The 22,419-nt window shown below is 40.3% G+C and overlaps 1 protein-coding gene across 1 annotated transcript; it reads right to left on the bottom strand.

Annotated features, from left to right (window-relative positions):
- Positions 1–7,135: 7,135 nt before the first annotated feature.
- Positions 7,136–21,960, bottom strand: LOC120440320 (inter-alpha-trypsin inhibitor heavy chain H3-like). The gene is made up of 19 exons (XM_039612647.1): positions 21,820–21,960; positions 21,295–21,455; positions 21,059–21,163; positions 20,636–20,798; positions 20,430–20,540; positions 16,812–16,940; positions 16,588–16,704; positions 16,312–16,480; positions 16,113–16,223; positions 15,815–15,996; positions 15,534–15,713; positions 15,326–15,447; positions 14,177–14,421; positions 13,658–13,693; positions 13,059–13,169; positions 12,793–12,970; positions 7,791–7,939; positions 7,507–7,591; positions 7,136–7,416 (listed from the first exon to the last, which is right to left on the bottom strand). Exons 1-19 carry the CDS (start codon positions 21,889–21,891, stop codon positions 7,302–7,304), a joined length of 2,541 nt encoding a protein of 846 aa, XP_039468581.1. The 5' UTR covers positions 21,892–21,960; the 3' UTR covers positions 7,136–7,301.
- Positions 21,961–22,419: the final 459 nt, after the last annotated feature.

Genomic DNA, 22,419 nt, shown 5'->3' with positions numbered 1-22,419 from the left:
TTCATCTAGGAATGCTCAGACCTGGCACCAATAATGTGGTGGTGCACCATCTTGCTGGAAAAACTCAGGGAACGTGCCAGCTTCAGTGCATAAAAAGGGAAACACATCATCATGTAGCAATTTCAAATATCCAGTGGCCTTGAGGTTTCCATTGATGAAGAATGGACCCACTATCGTTGTACCCCATATACCACACCAAACCATCACTTTTGTTGTTCCAACAGTCTTGGAGGGATCCATCCAATGTGGGTTAGTGTCAGACCAATAGCGGTGGTTTTGTTTGTTAACTTCACCATTCACATAAAAGTTTGCCTCATCACTGAACAAACTCTTCTGCGTGAAGTGAGGGTCCTGTTCCAATTTTCGTTTTGCCCATTCTGCATATTCTGTGCGCCGATCTGGGTCATCCTCGCTGAGATGCTGCAGTAGCTGGAGTTTGTAAGGGTGCCATTTGTGAGTAGCTAATATCCGCCGAAGGGATGTTCGACTAATGTCACTCTCCAGTGACATGCGGCGAGTGCTACGCTGTGGGCTTTTGCTGAATGAAGCTAGGACAGCCACTGATGTTTCTTTATTAGTGACAGTTTTCTTGCGTCCACATTTTGGCAAATCCAACACTGAACCAGTTTCACAAAACTTAGCAAGCAGTTTGCTAACTGTAGCATGGGAGATGGGTGGTCTCGTAGGGTGTCTTGCATTGAAATCTGCTGCAATGACCCGGTTACTGCGTTCACCAGATATCAACACAATTTCGATCCGCTCCTCACGTCTTAACCTCTTCGACATGTCAATGGCTGTGAACAAAGAGAAACTTCTAAATAACTCATGAAAGAATACAGTTACGTTGAAACCAAGCACACCATTGTTTTTCTTGTGACATTACCAATAAGTTTGATGTGTCACATGGCCCTCTTCCTATTGAAAAAACAAAGTTGTATCCAAGATGGCCGACTTCTAAATGGCCACCATGGTCACCACCATCTTGAGGAGTTTGCCCCTCACATATACTAATGTGCCACAAACAGGACTTTAATATCACCAACCATTCCCATTTTATTATGGTGTATCCATATAAATGGCCCACCCTGTATATGTAAATAATTTCAAGTACAGTCAAATGTCAAATCATATATATATCTATATATATATATATAGATATATATATATATATAGATATATCTATACATATATATGCCTTCTTGTTCCAGTAGCCCACTTCTCGTCAGGGTGCCCTGGTTCCTCAACAACAAGAAGGTATCGGTGGGCAAGAGACGAAAACAGTGCGTTGTTGGAATGTTACTACGCAAGTAACCCTGGCGGAAGGGGTTACGTGAATAGGATGAGGGACCTATGGATTCTTCGATACCCAACATCCACAATGACAGCGAAACAACTAGTAGCTCAGTGTTCCAAAATTGGAAGAAGGGACTGCTCTCACAGCTAGAGATTGACGAGGTACAACATAAATGCTACGGCAAGGGCGAGCCAGGACGCCAGGTCAGAGGGGAGATATCATCACCCCCACCCGAGATTGGGTACAAAGCCCCAAGTGCGATAGGAGAAGGATCGTTGAGTGCGAGAGGAACTGACCTGAAAGATAGGATCATGGCCAAGCTTGAAACCTGGATCCCCCATAGCTGGTTACCAAGATTACGTGAAGTACCCTCAGAAGGTCTGCTAGATGATGTTAATGCAGCACGACGGATGATACCTACAGCCACGCTTACCGAGACTAACAAGCTGATCTACAATACGGCAGCAGTGATCAGTGAGATGCAGAGATGGGCAGTAACGCGTTACTTGTACTTGTACTGTAATGCGTTACTGTAATCCGATTACTTTTTTCAAGTAACGAGTAATGTAAGGGATTACCATTGCAAAAACGGTAATTAGATTACCGTTACTTTCCCGTAGGAACGCTGCGTTACTGCGTTACTAAAACCGTGAGTTTTTTGCGAGAATGTCTCATGATAGTGACGTAAGCGAGTACGACGTTTGTGACAACAGCTGTCTGCAGATCAACAATGGATAATATATCAAGTATGGGAGAGAGTATGAGCGTGCAGCGTTTAAAGCGTGGAAGTACTGACCTTACTTTGAGTTTGATTCCATAAAAAGTGACAAAAACATTAGCGTCCGTTGTGCGTGGGAAGAAAACTTCTTTTTACAGCGAAAAAAAACCCCTTAACTTCCAAGCAAGCGCCAAGTGCGCTACGACTGTAATGGGAAATTCACAGAGAAACTCGCGGATTCTTCCACTGACCGCTGCGGCACACCTGCACCAGGGTAAACCTCCGCCTACCCCAGTCCTGCTTTACAGGTGAAAATAGGGCAACTAGCCTTTGACTTTATTTATTTTCTGCTGTGTTTTACTTGCATCTATTTGAAAGAGTGAGTGTAAACACAAAAAAATATTTTATTTTATGTGCTGGAATGTACAGAAAATAGGTTTAAATGTTAAACAAATTTCTTCCAGTCAGAGAATGTTGCATATAATTTAATTTTTGCTTGATGCATAAAGTTAAAAGATTAAAACTAATAAAACAAGTTTTAAAAAGAGACATTTCCATTTGATTACATTTTGTATGATGGATTATGCAGAAAAAGTAGAATTGGGCTGAAAGATCTATCGCTTTATCACCTATTCAGGTTGTAAATTGTGTTTTTAAAAAGTAACTAAGTAATTAATTACTTTTGAAAATAAGTAATCAGTAAAGTAACGGGATTACTTTTTGGGGGAAGTAATCAGTAATTAGTTACTGATTACTTTTTTCAAGTAACTTGACCAACACTGGTGAGATGCTTGGCTATAAGTTGAACAGCCACAAGGAGCAGTACCCTCCATGGAGAAGGAGGCTAGAGGGCAAGATCAAAGTAGCACGGAGGGAGGTTAGCCAACTAACGGAGTTGCAGAAAGGTGCGACAAAGAAGGTGCATAAAAAATACAGCAAGCTGTCCATACCTGAGGCCTTGGAAACTGCCAAGCAAAGACTCACAGCCTTGGCCAGCCGCTTGAGGAGGTACACCAGGGAGATAGAAGGCAGGAGAATAAACCAGCTGTTCTCGACAGAACCAGCAAAGGTGTACTCTCAGTGGCAAGGGAACAATAAGAGAACAGCACCACCAAGGCTGGAGACAGAGCAATACTGGAAGAGCATATGGGAGAAGGATGCAACCCATAACGGCAATGCTCAGTGGCTAGTGGATCTGAGGGCAGACCACAGCAACCTCCCTGAACAGGGTCCAGTAACCATCACGGTGGCAGACATCCAAGCAAGGGCCTCTAGTATGAAGAGTTGGACAGCACCAGGCCCCGACATTGTTCACGCCTACTGGCTGAAGAAGCTGACTGCACTCCACGAGCATCTGGCAGCACAAATGAACCAGCTGCTAGTTGACGAGAGACACCCGGAATGGCTAACCGAAGGTCGGACGGTCCTGATCTCCAAGGACCCCAAGAAGGGACCGGTCCCATCCAACTACCGACCAATAACCTGCCTCAGTACTACATGGAAGCTCCTGTCAGGCATCATATCGGCTAAGATGAACAGGCACATGGGTCAATACATGAGCGGGGCACAGAAAGGGATTGGCAAGGATACCAGAGGCGCAAAAAACCAGCTACTGGTAGACAGGACAGTCAGCCGAGACTGCAAGACCAGGTTGACCAATCTGTGCAATGCCTGGATTGATCACAAGAAGGCCTATGACTCAATGCCCCACAGCTGGATACTGGAATGCTTAGAATTGTACAAGATCAACAGGACCCTAAGAGCCTTCATCAGGAACTCAATGGGGATGTGGCGTACAACACTAGAGGCCAACTCCAAGCCCATAGCACAAGTCACCATCAAGTGCGGGATCTACCAAGGAGATGCTCTGTCCCCACTGCTGTTCTGCATAGACCTGAACCCCCTCAGTGAGATCATTAACAAGACTGGCTACTGATACCGACTACGGAACGGAGCAGTTGTCAGCCACCTCCTGTACATGGATGACATCAAGCTGTATGCCAAGAGTAAACGAGACATCGATTCACTGATACACACTACCAGGATATACAGCAATGACATCGGGATGTCATTCGGGCTGGAGAAGTGTAGTCAGATGATAACAAAGAGGGGGAAGGTAGTCAGAACTGAGGGGATCGAGCTACCAGAAGGCAACATTGCAGACATAGAGGACAGTTACAAGCACCTGGGGATCCCACAGGCGAATGGGAACGATGAAGAGGCCGCCAGGAAAGCTGCAACCACCAAGTACCTTCAGAGGGTCAGGCAAGTCCTGAGGAGTCAGCTGAACGGTAAGAACAAGATCCGGGCTATCAACACCTACGCCCTGCCCGTGATCAGGTACCCAGCTGGTATAATAAGTTGGCCAAAGGAGGAGATAGAAGCCAGTGACATAAAGACAAGAAAGCTCCTTACCATGCATGGATGGTTTCACCCCAAGTCCAGCACCCTGAGGCTGTACGCTAAGCGGAAGGAAGGGGGCCGGGGACTGGTGAGTGTCAGCACCACAGTCCAGGATGAGACAACAAACATCCAAGAATACATTGGGAAGATGGCCCCAACTGACCGAGTGCTCAGTGAATACCTCAGGCAGCAGAAACCCAAGAAAGAGGAGGGAGACGAGGAACCATCATGGAAGGACAGGCCCCTGCACGGTATGTACCACCGGCAGATAGAGGAGGTGGCTGATATCCAGAAATCCTATCAGTGGCTGGACAAAGCTGGACTGAAAGACAGCACAGAGGCACTAATCATGGCAGCACAAGAACAAGCTCTGAGTACAAGATCCATAGAGGCTGGGGTCTATCACACCAGGCAAGACCCCAGGTGCAGGCTGTGTAAAGATGCCCCTGAGACTATCCAGCACATAACAGCAGGGTGCAAGATGCTAGCAGGCAAGGCATACATGGAACGCCATAACCAAGTGGCCGGCATAGTATACAGAAACATCTGTGCCGAATATGGCCTGGAAGTTCCGAGGTCAAAATGGGAGACACCCCCAAGGGTGGTGGAGAATGACCGAGCTAAGATCCTGTGGGACTTCCAGATACAGACGGACAAAATGGTGGTGGCTAACCAACCGGACATAGTGGTGGTAGACAAACAGAAGAAGACGGCCGTAGTGATCGATGTACCAGTTCCGAATGACAGCAACATCAGAAAGAAGGAACACGAGAAGCTGGAGAAATACCAAGGGCTCAGAGAAGAGCTCGAGAGGATGTGAAGGGTGAAGGTAACGGTGGTCCCCGTGGTAATCGGAGCACTAGGTGCGGTGACTCCCAAGCTAGGCGAGTGGCTCCAGCAGATCCCGGGAACAACATCAGAGATCTCTGTCCAGAAGAGCGCAGTCCTGGGAAGAGCTAAGATACTGCGCAGGACCCTCAAGCTCCCAGGCCTCTGGTAGAGGACCCGAGTTTGAAGGATAAACCGCCCACAGTGGCGTGCTGGGTGTTTTTTTAAATGTATGTATGCATGCGATCTAACCCAAGGCATAAAAATGTACCTTTACTCTGGCTTCTTGAAGGCTTTCTGACATTAATAGGAGTCAAGTTCTTGTGCTGCTGGAAACAGACGTTATGACGGTCTAGATGTTAATAATGAATATTAATAATAATTCAGTGTTTCAGAGTTTAATGGCCCATGTACATTTTCATTGGCTTGGTAAAAAAAGCTTTTATTTATATATGTTAAAAATATTAATGCAGTTTAACCTCTTAGGACCTGGCGTCCACATATGGGGACATCACATTTTGGGTTGTCCAGACCACAATACTAAATTTTGCTCTTTCAAATGGCTTTCCAATGAGTCATATTGCTCTAAGGGGCACAATTGTTGTTTTTCATTTTGAGTTTTGCACATCATTACTCAATTGTGACTTTATAGTGTTGTTACGGTAAACTAGGGGACTCAAGCGTGGGACTCAAGAAATTTATTTACAAACGCCAGGTGATATGTAAAACAGTGAATAAGGTGCAATGCACAATTTCATTTATTTTATTTCATTTATTTATTTGTTTCACACATGGTTAAACAGTATTTCATTTCCTAAATTTTGATAGAACAGTGGCAGTATAATATCCTCGTAAGTGGATATCGGGCCCTTGTCTCGACCAAAACAACCCAAAATGTGATGTCCACATATGTGGACGCCAGGTCCTAAGAGTTAAAGAAAACCTTTTGGGCAAACTACGGCCCGCGGGCAACATCCGGCCCATTGGTCATTTTAATCCAGCCTGCCAAAGATTTCTACAGACTTGCCCAAATCAATTAATATCATAATTATGACTACATTAATTTGTCCTCGTCCCGTAATTCCTGACATTCCACCAGTTGGCGCATTAGGCGGAGTTGCTTAAATAGTTAAATACTATGAAAGGTAGCAATTGAAACTGATTGATCTCAATGTGTTGTCCAACTTTCTTAAACTGGATGAGTTTAAAAATTTTTAAGACCAGAAAAATGTCCAAACATTCAGAAGCTGACACAGAGGATGCTGATGTTGTTTGGCTCTACATGTGTGTGTGAACAGTCTTTTAGTGTGAAGAACACCAACAAAAGAACCCTACAGGTCCCAGTTGAGTGATGAACACTCAGATCTGTTCTGAGAATTGCCACAACAAAACTGACACCAGACTTTGATTCATTGGAAAAAAAAATGTTGATCAACAACACTGTTCCCACTAAAAGTGAACGCAAGTGTTAAGACTGAAATGCCGTATTTATGTTTATGCTTGATATGTATGCATCTGGTGCTGGCCCAACACGTCTGTCAAATTTTAAAAGTCAATGTATCTCCTGAGATGGCACAACACTGTTCTATAGTATAACTATCTTTCAGATAAATCACCCAGGAAAGCATATTTCATTTAAGTAAAAGAATCTAATTAGTTTTAACTTTCTGTTTAACAACAAAGTGTAGAATAAATGCCTATTAATGTCAACTCTATCTATTGTCATTTGTTAGATTTGGGTCAGATTAGAAGTTACACTGAAGTAACACAGTGGTGTTTTTCTGTGCAATTGTTTCAGTAGAATTCACATGGTTGGATGTATTATTTTGACACCACAACCTCCAAATCCTTATTTTTTTTTTCTTTCTTTAATAAAATGATGTAGACATGAGTCATTCTGCAATCTGGGATACTTTATTTGTTCATTTTAACAGGTGGAAGGACATTTTCCACAATAAGTTTATTATTAATAATAATAATAATAATAATAATAATAATTAATAATGTTTTCTCTACTTTTAAACCACATATTTTCTAGTAATTCAGCATAGTTCACACTTAAAGTTGTGCCATGAAAAAATCTGCCAGTGGTCTCTGCAGGGCAGAGTCAGCAGACATAAGCCAGCAGTTCTTTGTGACAGGAGGGTCGGTGCTGTAGTCAATAGCGCTGTCACTACAAAAGAAAAACAAGCTCATGTCTTGGTGGAATCTTAAACAGTTTTATGTTTTGAATGAAGAAACTGAAAACATTACAAAAATGTACCTTGTAACATCTGTCTCTTGGTTTTTAATCTTTAGTTTTGTGACAGGAACTTGCTGCACCACCTCATACACTGCTGGCTTTACAGCTGGAAAAAGGGAGTAAAATAATGAAACAAAAGCTGACACTGAAAACCAGATACTAAAACAGACACAGCAACAAGATACTTTTACAGAAACCACCTATGCTCGGTGCAAACTTTGTTTTTATTCTTAACATGACACTGACAAATTCATTAATTTCTTAAGCAATGAACAAAGTATGTGCATGCATGTCGTTTCACTCACCTAAAAGTCCTTCGGTGTTGTTGGTTGAGGGTTGCTGTCTTAAAACTGGCCAAAGGAGTCTTTGGCCATTTTTCTCATGTTGTGAGATGACCAGGAGAATGTCTTCAGCTGCAATGTGAATTTCAGTGTTGTACACAGTCACTGTAACACTGGAAAAATATGGACTTTATATGAATATTTTAAAGCTCTTTGAAGATTTGAAAGACCTTCACAGATCATTTCACTTGTCTTGGCTGACTACTGCCCTACTGAGGGCTGTAATAGACATTTCACAGTGTCACAACTCCATGTAATCCAACAAACCTGCTTCTACCTGGAAGGTTCAACAAAGCTAAAAAGAAAATGAGAATTTAATATACAGGGTGGGCCATTTATATGGATACACCGTAATAAAATGGGAATGGTTGGCGATATTAAAGTCCTGTTTGTGGCACATTAGTATATGTGAGGGGGCAAACTCCTCAAGATGGGTGGTGACCATGGTGGCCATTTAGAAGTCGGCCATCTTAGATACAACTTTTGTTTTTTCAATAGGAAGAGGGCCATGTGACACATCAAACTTATTGTTAATGTCACAAGAAAAACAATGGTGTGCTTGGTTTCAATGTAACTTTATTCTTTCATGAGTTATTTACAAGTTTCTCCTTGTTCACAGCCATTGACATGTCGAAGAGGTTAACATGTGAGGAGCGAAATTGTGTTGATATCTGGTGAACGCAGTAACCGGGTCATTGCAGCAGATTTCAATGCAAGACACCCTATGAGACCACCCATCTCCCATGCTACAGTTAGCAAACTGCTTGCTAAGTTTCGTGAAACTGGTTCAGTGTTGGATTTGCCAAAATGTGGACACAAGAAAACTGTCACCAATGAAGAAACATCAGTGGCTGTCCTAGCTTCATTCAGCAAGAGCCCACAGCGTAGCACTCGCCGCATGTCACTGGAGAGTGGCATTAGTCGAACATCCCTTCAGCGGATATTAGCTACTCACAAATGGCACCCTTACAAACTCCAGCTACTGCAGCATCTCAACGAGGATGACCCAGAATTTGCAGAATGGGCAAAACAAAATTGGAACAGGTCCCTCAGTTCACACAGAAGATTTTGTTCAGTGATGAGGCAAACTTTTATGTGAATGGTGAAGTTGGTGTGGTATATGGGGTACAACGATAGTCAATGGAAACCTCAAGGCCAATGGATATTTGAAATTGCTACATGATGATGTGTTTCCCTCTTTATGCACTGAAGCTGGCACGTTCCCTGAGTTTTTCCAGCAAGATGGTGCACCATCACGTTATGGGTGCCAGGTCCGAGCATTCCTAGATGAACAGTTTCCTGGAAAGTGGATTGGTCATCGTGGGCCAGTTGAATGGCCCCTGTTGTCTCCTGATCTGACCCCTTAGACTTTTATCTTTGGGGTCATCTGAAGGCAATTGTCTATGGTGTGAAGATGCGAGATGTGCAGCACCTGAAACTACAGATATTGGATGCCTGTGCTGGCATTTCTCCTGGGGTGTTGCTATCAGTGTGTGAAGAGTGGGAGAAGAGGGTTGCATTGACAATCCAACACAATGAACACATTTTATAAGTGGTCAGAAACTTGTAAATAACTCATGAAAGAATAAAGTTGCGATGAAACCAAGCACACCATTGTTTTTCTTGTGACATTGCCAATAAGTTTGATGTGTCACATGGCCCTCTTCCTATTGAAAAAACAAAAGTTGTATCCAAGATGGCCGACTTCTAAATGGCCACCATGGTCACCACCCATCTTGAGGAGCTTGCCCCCTCACATATACTAATGCGCCACAAACAGGACTTTAATATCACCAACCATTCCCATTTTATTACGGTGTATCCATATAAATGGCCCACCCTGTAGAATGTAATATATAATACCCGTAATAGAAACTTTTCTAAGCTTGAGAAAGCTTACCATGGGCAGGGCCTTTTATTCAAGCACTAGTTGTAAAAAGAATTTCATGAAATTAATGACAACTTTATGCATATTACAATCCCAAAATATCAGCACACACCTTTGGATTTCCTGCTACTCAATGGAAGACTGATAATCTTCACTTCAGTGTATCTTTACTTGGGTGCTTCTGTATAGATCTGCATACATGCATGCATCCCTGACTGATGACTGTCCTACAGGCCTGTTCTCTAAACCTCTGGGAAATCTGCATGTGCATGTGCTCTAGTGCTCTACAGCTGCAAGACATCTCAATACCTGGTGGTGTATCAAGTTGTATCTGCTATGTGTTAGACGTGTATTACAAGCAATCAGTAGCCGTGTCCAAATACAGGGGCTGCATCCCTCGGAGGCCGCATTTGAAGGCCGATTAGATCACAGCCCTGGTGATGAAGGCTGTCCCAATGCGAAGGCTGCTCCAAATGCGGCCCACAAATGCGTCCTCCTTTTCACCAGATTTGAAGGATGGGCCAGGTGGATCCTTCGTGGCCCAATATATCCCAGGATTCATAGCACAGCTGTGGATAGTTTTTCGAAAAAAATGCCACACGGCTCAAGTGGGTGGCCAAGAGTAAACTTTAAAAGTAAGTAAGTACTGAGTTTTATATCACTTATTTATGAGGCGATGCAAATGTTTTAATAACGAAGAACATCAAATACGTCACATGACATTAGTGATGTTAGTGCCGACGGTTCACTCATTAAGCTAAAAAAAAGGTGGTTTAATCATAGGAGTCTAACATGTGACCAATGGACCAATGTACTGGGAACTCATCTTGTTTAGTACTCCTTATATAACAAACAGAAAATACTTATTCTCTGTTGCTGTTTTTTAGTAGTGTTTACCACCTGAGACTTTCACCTTTGTGTCTGTCCTGCACTTTTCCCTTCTCTCTCTTTTTCTTTCTCTCTGATTGTTAAATAAAAGTATGAACATAAGTTACACTTGTGTTTGAATCCTACAGCTTATTGCATATTTGATTTCCATGTTTGAGAACTGCAAGTGGTCAGAGTCAGGACAGATGGACCCCACTGCTGCAGATCATCTGTGAGGTTTTGCACCCCTGATGATACACCAGGACAAACTAAGCAGTGTCTGAAGAAGCAGTCCCTTGGTTTAAATAACCAATTATCTGTCCTAATTATCAGTCTTATTAGGCAATGTTAAAATGATTTTATCACTCCAGTGTTTTCAGTGTCAGAAAGATTACTCTGGGCCTTTAAGTTAAAAACTATGAAAGGCAGTTAAACATTTTTATATTAGGTCATTTTTAATATATCAGTCTACATTTTCACTTTTCATTTTATCACAAACATACAGTTATCCCAGCTCGTAAATTTTCTTTTTACCCCTATATGTAAGCATTCAGACAAATGTAATAATGCCAACATATTTAAAAGCCAATATTTGTCTCTCTTATATACATCTATATTTACACTATAAAAGATGTATTGTGTTTGAGATGAAGATATAAAGTGATAGGAAATATAAATAAATGCAACTTGAATCTTTATTGAAGCTCAGTATTTGAAACTGAGTTCTAGTTCAGTGCTGTAAGTTTTTAATTAAATACAATAAATCTAATATTGACCATATTATATTTACATTACCAAATTGAGATGACACTAGTGTCATGAACAACATTAGTTGTTATTACTAATTGTTACTAATTGTTATTTATTACCTAATCTTAAAATTATTGTTCGGTATAGAAATGAAGCCCAACAATCATGTTTTTACAGTCCTGTGTTCTCAGCCGCAGATACTTAACAAATAAGAAAACCTCATGAAAAAACCAAACAAACAAAAAAGATCATTTTTCGCCTTCATTTCTGTCAAACATTCCTCTATAAAATGTTTCTAGCGGCTAGAAGCATGGTTGCTGGGCAACCTGAGCAGTGTGACTAAGGCGAGACAATCCCATTTAACAGCTTCAGACTTCCGGCCTTCTCGGTCTTGAAGGACCCGCCTCGTGAACAGTGAAGGCTGAGTCCTTCGAAGGATGCGGTCCCTGAATTGGGACACAGCTAGTATGTGCTTGAGACTGACTGGAACTGAACCGTGGGGACAGGCTGGGACAGGTGATGGAAGGATATCATGTGTTGTATGGCTAAAGAAGTTTATCCTATTTGTCTCCATGAGCCATTTTAAGATGATGCTTCAATCAGTGGCTGTTGATCAACGGTCAGGACAATTTGCATATCAGTGATCAAGAAACACACCTCACAGCCCATTGTTCATTCAGTAGTGCTAGTTTCAGTCATTGTGCAAATGTACTGTTTATAAGGTTGGGGAAACCTGCAGTCAACTAAGACTGAAAAAGTCACTTGGATGAGTGACAAAACATTTCTAGTTCTATTATTGTAGGGTCTACCTTACTATTTGGCGCTGTATAAATAAAACTGAATTGAATTGGATGAACGGAATCAAATTTTTGGCCTTTCTGCAAGTTGTTCCTAGCTTTTCCCATTCAAAACCTCTTTTGTCCTGGTATATTTGTCTTACAATATTCCAATATTGAAGGGTTGCTGTTGCATCCAGAACTAATTTTGTTGGATTCTTTTTCTTTCCTGTTGCTAAAGAGTGAGACCTCTCACCACCATGTTCTCAGTTTCTCTGGGTATCTCAGCTTGAGAGCTGGTGTGTAGGGTAGTTAAAGCAAATTACATAATTTGAGCATTTTAAAAATACTCAAGTAAATATTGTGCTACGAAGCTTATACACTGCTATTGATGTGTTTGTAGTTGTGATAGAAATGAACCTTTTATTTTTATTTTATGACAGACATGTTTAAATTAGTGAGATTTGGCCAAATCTCACAAAATACTCCATAAAAAAAGGGTACAATTAAAATTATTAATGGCCCAAATTGCCCTTTTTAGGTTGCATTTCCCAGGATATGTTGACATCAGAGATGTATACACTGATCGCCTCATGTAAATCTTGGGGAAAGAACTGAATAAGGGCGCACGTCTCTAAACAATACTGTGAGAACATACGTGTTGACCATTATACTGCAAAATCACCTGCCAACTGTCGAGGGATCCTGTCCAGCAGCTTGATATGTCACTGTCTGTCCATCTCGTACAGTGACCCTCTGTGATTCAGCGTCAACCTCAACATGCTGGTGAGTTTTGAGGTGTATAAAAATTTTACTGAAACCTCCGTTTGCAATTGAATCTAGCTCACCATTAACAGACAGGTCTAGAACAAAAGAGAAATGCTGCTCTTTAACCACTATAAAAACTGGGGGAGAAAAATAAAAATGCTCATGAGAAAGACTACTACTGACCTCTGCTGGGGTGGTGAAATAGTTTAAGGATTATAGCTCCACTGAAGTCAAAGCAGAGTGGAACAGTCTGATTCCCAGTTGAGTTGAGCAAAAACCTGTGGAGAAGAGGAGCTAGAGGTATAGAGACACAAAGTTAGACTCTGGAATCTGAAAATAATCTGAAAATAAAGAGCTGTGAAATCAACACTTACTCAACTCTTTTCATGCATTGGGCATTTTTGAAATTTTTTTTTCATGTTTTGGAAAAGTAGACATAAAACACATACTTTGTCTATTTCACAATTCTGAAAATGAATCCATTTTTATATATATATAAAAAAATAATAATAATTTTCCCATGCAGTCATAGAATGTTAGAAAACTTGCCTTAAGTTAAGAAAGTGTCATGGTGATATTGATTTTTTTTTAAATTTTCACCTATAAATACAAGTTTTCCAATAAAAGTGTAAGATACTTTAGAAAATGCATAGCACTAAAGACCATTTTATCCAAAAATTATTTTTCCCCTTTTTTTTGTAGGAATTTTTTTCCAAAGTCCCCTCTTTAAAATCTTTGATTTTCTTAGAACAAAAAAGTATTTCATCAATGCGATACTGTACCTGCAGTTTCGAAATCATAAGACATGTCGAAATCAGCTGTAAAAACATTTACACACATCTAATTACATAAAGTTAATATTGCAAAGCTGCAGAGTATATCATAATAAATAAGGATAATTAATTCATTTATAATTGAGTTTAATTGATGCTTTTATTAACATCCATGCTCTGACACTAAAGTTCTAAACTAAATCTTTAAACAGCTCACACACACACACACACACACACACACACACACACACACACACACACACACACACCTTTAGTGGTGTCTCCCATGGGGATTTGTAATCCATATACAGCAGGTGTTCCTGTACACTAACCTGGCCACTAGGTTGTACCTCCCAGTTTAAGTTGTCTCAGCTTGCATCTTACATCCTGCTTCTGTCTGACTCACATCTATTTGACTCAGTCTGTTACATACTCCCTTTCTTTCATTCACAGAACATCTCTGAACTGTAAGCGATCGTCTCCTCAGCTGAACTGGAGAATGTTGTTGTATTGGTTTGATTTGCTCACCAAACGGAACCACCCGCACTCTATAACCACTAGCAGGAGTAAGGTGTGCTAAATTGGGTTGACCTCCTGGCGACGGCCATCTCTGTGATGTTTCACCTTCCTTGGGTTTATGAAGCACATCTGTGTTCTCTCCTGGAGGCTTTGTGACCACCATAGATGTGAGAGGCGTCACAAAGCTGTACTTCAGTGACAGCGCCATAGCTTCCTTCTTCACTTTCTCTTTCTCAGGTCCAGATAATTGAAGCCTGTGTGACAAAGTATAAAATGGTGTTGTATGTAACTTCACACATTACAGGTGTTAAGCTAAATCCATGTCCTAAAATATGTATCTTAGAGACTTTCTTCACAGAAAGTCAATTCAGCAAAGTTCACCAAAAAACACACAATCTATTGTTTGTTACAGGGAAAATAAAGTCTAACCAAATCATGGAGATCCATTACCAGACCATAGACAGCCTGGCTGCCTATGTTGTCCAAATCCTTAGCTCCTGAGACACATACTTTTATGATTAAGTGTAAAAACTCTGCCTTTAAAAAGATGTGAAAAAAAGTTGTTTTTGAAATTTAGGGAGATGAACAAACATAATTGTACTAATATAATTTTATATGGGAGATGTTTAATAGAAAGGTAAGAAATGGAGATGTTGATGTTAAACTACCCAACACTGAAGAGAACACAGTTTATTACTGCAGCCATATTATCTGATGTCCCTTTAACAGACTTCTACTTGGAATTTTGGGACTAAATTTCAACCTGTTGCCCTGATCTAACAAACTTAAAACATTTACTGTTACTGCAGTTCACCTGTCCTTTTGATACCTTGTACATTCAAATTTCATTCTATACATTCAAGTTTGAGTCTCTATGTTTGAGTTTAATTCTATATATTCAGACATCCATTCAATATATCCAGACTTTTCTTATAATGTATATATAATGTGATCCTAAACAGCATCCCATGATTATAAATGCTTAAAATATCTGAAAAGTAAAGAAAGCAAAGTATAAAATAAATAAACAGTTTTGATTTATAAAAAAAAAAAATAGTGTTTTGAAGACACTGATGTAGCGGTAGAAACTTTAAAGACATAAAATCTGATTACACATTTAAGAGTCATACAAGGAAAGATGGCATATATTATACTCACTCTTTGTCCAGAAGCTGTTTAACTGTGAGGTACGCCCAAACCCTCTGGATACGGTCATCAGACACTGTTCCAGTGGATTCCACGGTTTCATTTGGGTTAGAGAATATTATTCTTCTATTACTCTGTAATAAATTAAGTGTATCGTCAGTCTATCGTAAAAAAGGTTTGAGAAGAGTTCTGCTGATAAGTCCTGTGGATTGATTCTTACTGAAATGCCCACAACTTGAGGGGTGAAGGTTTCAATGTTATTATCTGTGATCTCACCGGCCACCACAATCTCAGAACCATTATAATAGTGACTGAAGTTAGTCTGGGTTAGATTGGTCCCACCCACATAGATCATTGTCACATCTGTCAGTAGAGGTGTGGCCACCTCTTCATAGAAACCCTGTTGACATACAGCGTGGAAGTGATACAAATCATGCTCTTTCTTTTCTTTCAATTCTCAGGGTTTCAACTCACATAAAAGAGTATCTATAATTTAAATACCTTCAGCTGTAAATCAGCATCAGAGTCTTCATAAATCCGCCGTGCCACACCGTTATTTTGCAGCGACATTTTCTCAAGGAAATTAAAATTAACATCAAAACCAAAACCAAGACAGTACAGTGGGAATTTGCCTGCAATAGCCTGTCTTACATTTGACTGGATTTTCTCCAGATTTGTCACCCCTGAAAAGACACAAAACTCATAATAAATCGGGACAGTTAATCACAATAAGCTCACAAACACCTCAATTTCATGAAATTTTTGTGTACATTTGTTTACAGATGTGCTTTATTATAACCTGAGGTTGGGTCTCCATCTGTGAGAAGTATAAGGATAGATGCTGAACCTTCTCTGTTATGTGCATTCAGCATACGTGCTCCTTGCAACACTGCTTTATTTATGTCTGTGGCTGAAATGCAAGAAAAACAAAGTCTCAGTCCACTGTTCATTGGCCAAATGTTTATATTTCAAAATATGTATTTAATACAAAATCTCACATCCTCTGTCTTGAATATTGCGTGCAAAGTTTTTGGCGCTTTCCAGGTTTTTGCTGTTGGCCTGAACGAGTTCTCGCTTCCAGTAAGAAATTCTGTCATCAAAAGTGATCAGACCAAAGTGATCATCTTCTGCCAGATCATTCAAAATGTGGACTAATGCGATCCTCGTCTGGGTAAGAAAACATAATTTACACACATTTTTGTTAGTTAAAATTTAAAAAAATGAAAAAAGTATAAATAAAATCATATAAGAAACAGACCCTTCAAATACTTTACCTGCTCAATTTTTCTGCCATGCATTGAGCCACTTTGATCAATAACAAAGACGACATTTTTTGGTATCCGAGGAAGATCAGATGGAGCAAAATGATGAACAAAGTACCCGTCAGATTTCTAAGGTGGAGTTATTAAAAAAAATAAACTTGATTGTTTATAGGATTATTCAAGAGGCTTTTTAGCCCAAATTATACAGTTTGTGTTGCTAAAAGACCAGGATTTACCTTGATGTGTCCCAGTCCATTATCCCTGTTAACATCATAAACAATAACCAGATCTCCATTCATACCCTGATCTCCACAGCTGTCACACATTTTCTGTTGGTCGACTGTTGGATAGAAATACACCCACGCCTGGAAACAGAGTGAATCACAGTGTTTAGAAACTTGGAAGAGAGCGATGTCAGTGATTTTATTTTCTGTTTTCCGATTTGGGCTGATATTTATATTGTTAAAAATCGCAAATTAAACATTCTCAGAATTACTCATTTGTCTCAAATTAATGCAACATGACTTTACATACAAAGAGTGTCAGAGAAGCCTAACCTTTAGAAAAAAAATGAGATAAGAATCTACAAATATGTGTTCAAGAACCAAAACTTTAACCCAGAGGTCACTAACAGGTGGACCATGGTCCAGGTTTTGAAAACGCACTTGCCAAATTGAATGTGAGTTAAACCATTTCATGTAATGCCACTCAGCCAATCAACTCTGTGGATTCCAGGTGATAAACACTGGACTCTATAGTGCCAATAGTTGAGAGGTAGTCATTTCTCTAGACCCAGCTGTCTTAGCTAATTATAGGCCAATCTCCAACCTTCCTTTCATATCAAAAATCCTTGAAAGAGTAGTTGTCAAACAGCTAACAGATCATCTGCAGAGGAATGGCTTATTTGAAGAGTTTCAGTCAGGTTTCAGAGCTCATCACAGCACAGAAACAGCTTTAGTGAAGGTTACAAATGATCTTCTTATGGCCTCTGACAGTGGACTCATCTCTGTGCTTGTCCTGCTAGACCTCAGTGCTGCGTTTGATACTGTTGACCATAATATCCTATTAGAGCGATTAGAACATGCTGTAGGTATTACAGGTACTGCACTGCAGTGGTTTGTATCATATCTATCTAATAGACTCCAATTTGTTCAAGTAAATGGAGAGTCCTCTTCACACACTAAGGTTAAATATGGTGTTCCACAGGGTTCAGTGCTAGGACCAATTCTATTTACATTATACATGCTTCCCTTAGGCAGCATCATTAGAAGACATAGCATAAATTTTCACTGCTATGCAGATGACACGCAGCTCTATCTATCCATGAAGCCAGGTAACACACACCAATTAGTGAAACTGCAGGAATGTCTTAAAGACATAAAGACCTGGATGGCCGCTAACTTTCTGCTTCTTAATTCAGATAAAACTGAGGTTATTGTACTCGGCCCTGAAAATCTTAGAAATATGGTATCTAAGCAGATTCTTACTCGGATGGCATTACCTCGGCCTCCAGTAACACTGTGAGGAACCTTGAGTCATTTTTGACCAGGACATGTCCTTCAATGCACATATTAAACAAATATGTAAGACTGCTTTCTTCCATTTGCGCAACATCTCTAAAATTAGAAATATCCTGTCTCAGAGTGATGCTGAAAAACTAGTTCATGCATTTATTACTTCCAGGCTGGACTACTGTAATTCTTTATTATCAGGATGTCCTAAAAACTCACTGAAAAGCCTTCAGCTGATCCAAAATGCTGCAGCAAGGGTACTGACAGGGACTAGAAAGAGAGCATATTTCTCCTGTTTTGGCTTCCTTCATTGGCTTCCTGTTAAATCCAGAATTGAATTCAAAATCCTGCTCCTCACATACAAAGTCTTAAATAATCAGGCCCCATCTTATCTTAATGACCTTGTAGTACCATATCACCCCATTAGAGCACTTCGCTCTCGCTCTGCAGGCTTACTTGTTGTTCCTAGAGTATTTAAAAGTAGAATGGGAGGAGAGCCTTCAGTTTTCAGGCCCCTCTTCTGTGGAACCAGCTTCCAGTTTGGATTCGGGAGACAGACACTATCTCTACTTTCAAGATTAGGCTTAAAACTTTCCTTTTGCTAAAGCATATAGTTAGGGCTGGACCAGGTGACCCTGAATCCTCCCTTAGTTATGCTGCAATAGACGTGGCTGCCGGGGATTCCCATGATGCATTGAGTTTTTCCTTCCACTCACCTTTCTCACTCACTATGTGTTAATAGACCTCTCTGCATCGAATCATATCTGTTATTAATCTCTGTCTCTCTTCCACAGCATGTCTTTATCCTGTTTTCCTTCTTCACCCCAACCGGTCGCAGCAGATGGCCGCCCCTCCCTGAGCCTGGTTCTGCGGAGGTTTCTTCCTGTTAAAGGGAGTTTTTCCTTCCCACTGTCGCCAAAGTGCTTGCTCATAGGGGGTCATATGATTGTTGGGCTTTTCTCTGTATTTATTATTGTGCTATCTACTGTACAATATAAAGCGCCTTGAGGCGACTTTTGTTGTGATTTGGCGCTATATAAATAAAATTGAATTGAATTGAATTGAATTTGATAAGACAGTATAGAAGAAAAGAAGAAAGAGAATAAGAATAAAAATAGCAACACATGCAGTTTTACCTGCTGTTTCAAGCAATTATAAACTGCCTGAAGCAGTTTGTAAGAACTGACCTTTTCACTTTCTTGATACAAATGGTTCCTGAGACAACTTTTTCAGGTTTAAGGAACATAGACTTATGGAACTTCACCATGTTTGGCTCCACACACAAAAGCAAGGCAGTTTTGTCCAAAGTGAACATAATCAAAACTAATCATCAGTGTGCACCTCCACAGGTGTGTGAGATTTTTAACCAATGTTCAGTTCTATGCTGTGTGACCAATAATAGTTTTGGAATTATTTTTCAAATTATTTCTCAAAAGGTTTTGTCAGGGTCCCTGTGCCTACCCGGTCGGCTCAGCATGGCTACATGTTTTTATTTTCATTTTTGTTCCTGCTCTCTCCCTTCCTCTCTTTCCCTCCTCCCTCGGCCTGGGCGGAGCTCACCTGTGGGCTCCTGACCCACACACCTGTGGCTCATCACGAGTGTTCCAGCTCCTTTATAGGATGGCAGCTCTGTGTCTCTCATCGCTGGACCGTTGCCGACCCTCGTCAGTGTAACTCCAGCTCAGTTAACTCTAGAGTGTTTCTCAGTGACCTTCCATTGTAATCCCTTTGTGTCTCTGTGTACAGATCCCCTGGACCCACCCCTGTGTTTTCTGAAGTGATCGAGTGTGCTTTCTGTGGAGTGTGAAGAGGAGTGTGGAGTGGACGGAGGTGTGTGCGTGGACTTTCAACGTCTTTCCCTTTCGTGTGTGGACCCCCGGAGTCTGGCCTTCCCCTCACTTTTGTAAATAGATCACCTGGTGAACTGTGATAAAGACTCTTGTGTTTTCGAGACTTGGGGCCTGCGCGTGAGTCCGTTCCGTCCCGTTGTGACAGGTTTTGCAATTGTACTGATTTCATTTGATTTGACAGTCTATATTGCACACCAAATAATTTCACATTGTGATCATCTGGATCTTTGCTTGAAGAAATGTTAGTTGAATACCCCTGCTTTAAACCTCATTCTTCTGTACAAGGATGAGAAATGAGCCATAATGTTGGAAGAAATGTCATAGTTACCGTAATGATTATTTGTGCATTTTACTCCATTTATTTTCATACATTATACACTAAGATCAAGCTCCCTCTTACTTCAAATGAATAACAACCTGTTAGTACCTCAAACTGTCTCTTGTTAGAAAGCTCATAATTTTTTTACTGTATTACAACAAAAGATTTCAGTACCTGTTTATCTGCATGTGTTTTGGTGATGGCATTAGCGAGGGCTTTGGTGCTCAGGCCTCCTTTCACATCAATGAAACTGATGCCAGCTTCCTCGTGAATGTGCACATCCACCTGATATTAAATACAATATAATAAAACAAAATATCTCATCATGTGTGCTGTTATCTCAGCATTTTTCCACTAATAGATACCAACAAGACAATCACCTTGAAGTCTCTGACAGGCTGCATGGGTCGAGCATGGATTTGCAGCTCGTACTTGCCATGTGTGCGTTTCATCAGTTCCTCATATGTGAGTTCAAAAGTGACCTTTTTGTGAGCAGCCACAGTTACAGAGGTTTTAAATTCCTCCAGAGTCCTTCCTACAGAACTAAAGCAGAAACAATGATCATTTCACTTACTTGTAATTATGGCTGTAGTTTGAGTAGGGAGTAAGGTTAACTCAAATTATATTTTCCTATTTGCATTCGCATTAACATTATTTTAAAGAAATGAAGAAAGAAGAGAAAACACAAGAACAGACCCAACTAATTTTCAATGACAGAAATATTTTCTTTTTCTTCTTCTTTATCCAAAGGAACACTCAGTGTATTTGTACAATACCTATAATATTAATCATTTAGTTAATACCTGACAAGTCCAGCACTTTCACCACGGGACACAGCTTCAGTGTACTGCTGCTGAGCTTGCTCCTTAGCTTTCACAACACCATCATAAACTTGGCCATCGATAAACCTGAAGAGGACCAAGAAAAGCCCTTATGTAAATGCACACACTGCTGAATATCCTGTAATTTGTTCTTCAGTGTAGAATTCTTTATTTGCAAATGTCTCTGGATGGTTACAGATTATTTTAACTTCACACACATTCGAAATTTACTGATGAAGGCATTCTTGGGAAGCCGAACATGGAATTCAATTTCCTTTGATTCGTCCATACGATTGGCCACACGGCTTGTGATGACAGTGGTGGCATAACGACTGGTCACTGTGGAGTTAATGTGAAAGCTGTAGATGTCCCAGTCATCCTGAGCAAACACAGGAGGCACGTTTCACCAAAAACAAACAAACAAAAAAAGCCTCTCTTCAGGTCTTTTTAATGTCCAAATAACATGACAGTATTGCAAGTTATAATTACACATATCTAGGAATAAATCACTTAATGGGAAAGGCCATTTGATCCTTAACCTAACACTGACCAGCACCTTTATTAAATGCCAAGCTCTAAACATTAAAATAAGTTCATAGTCCACTTTTTACCCTGATCTCAGACAAATAATAAGGTAAACATATGCACACAGTCAGTATTTCTTCACTTCAAAAGACGTTACATTATCTTCTATTCTGTTCCCTTGAAGTGCTCTGTTGGTCCTTTATGTCTACTGAACTTACCTTGTTTGGCAGTGTGGAGGCCAAAGCAAAAAGGAGTCCTATGAGCGTGATTTGCACCACAGCTCTCCCCATGATGCCTCTAACCAAAATACCAGCAAAGCAGCTGAAACGCTCTTTTGAACTTAAACAAGTACACCGTTATTATGCACACAGTGTTTTTTAAAGGGCAAACTCACTCGCTTACACAAACACCGTCTCACACAAACATTCCCAGGAAACTGTAATTTACTGCTTACCCAGCACTTTATTAGACCTTTAATATTTACATTGAGGATCAAAACGTGTGCACTTCAACCAAACGTGGCCAAACTTTGGTCCCACAGCTGTCTTTTTCATTTGTGATAAGCAATTCACTGTTGGTGAATGTGACTAATATTATTGTCTCAGGCCAAAAATAGTTTATTTACGTATGATATACGTATGACATATTTATTTAAGTATGAACAGCTTTTTTTGAAACAGTATGAATGTAACAAGGACTGGAGAGGTCTGGAAAAACAGGGAAAAAAAACGAGAGATGTGATGTAAAATTTGTCGAAATGGTCTTTGTGATGGGAAGTAATAAAATCTGTGACGATCATAAATTTTATCACGTCATAA

This window comes from Oreochromis aureus, linkage group 5 (assembly GCF_013358895.1).
Source record: "Oreochromis aureus strain Israel breed Guangdong linkage group 5, ZZ_aureus, whole genome shotgun sequence".
Lineage (NCBI taxonomy): Eukaryota > Metazoa > Chordata > Actinopteri > Cichliformes > Cichlidae > Oreochromis > Oreochromis aureus.
This window is presented reverse-complemented; position numbering and strand designations above follow the sequence as displayed.

Bases quoted from the DNA above. Each gene is read 5' to 3' on its own strand.
- LOC120440320 (XM_039612647.1), bottom strand. From the start codon at position 21,891: ATGGGGAGAGCTGTGGTGCAAATCACGCTCATAGGACTCCTTTTTGCT. The intron at 15,997-16,112 runs GTTATAATAAAG...GTGTCTTTTCAG, and splicing joins AGATGGAGACCCAACCTCAG to GGGTGACAAATCTGGAGAAA. The intron at 13,694-14,176 runs GTGAGCAAATCA...ATGTTTTTACAG, and splicing joins AGTGCGGGTGGTTCCGTTTG to CTGATTTCGACATGTCTTAT.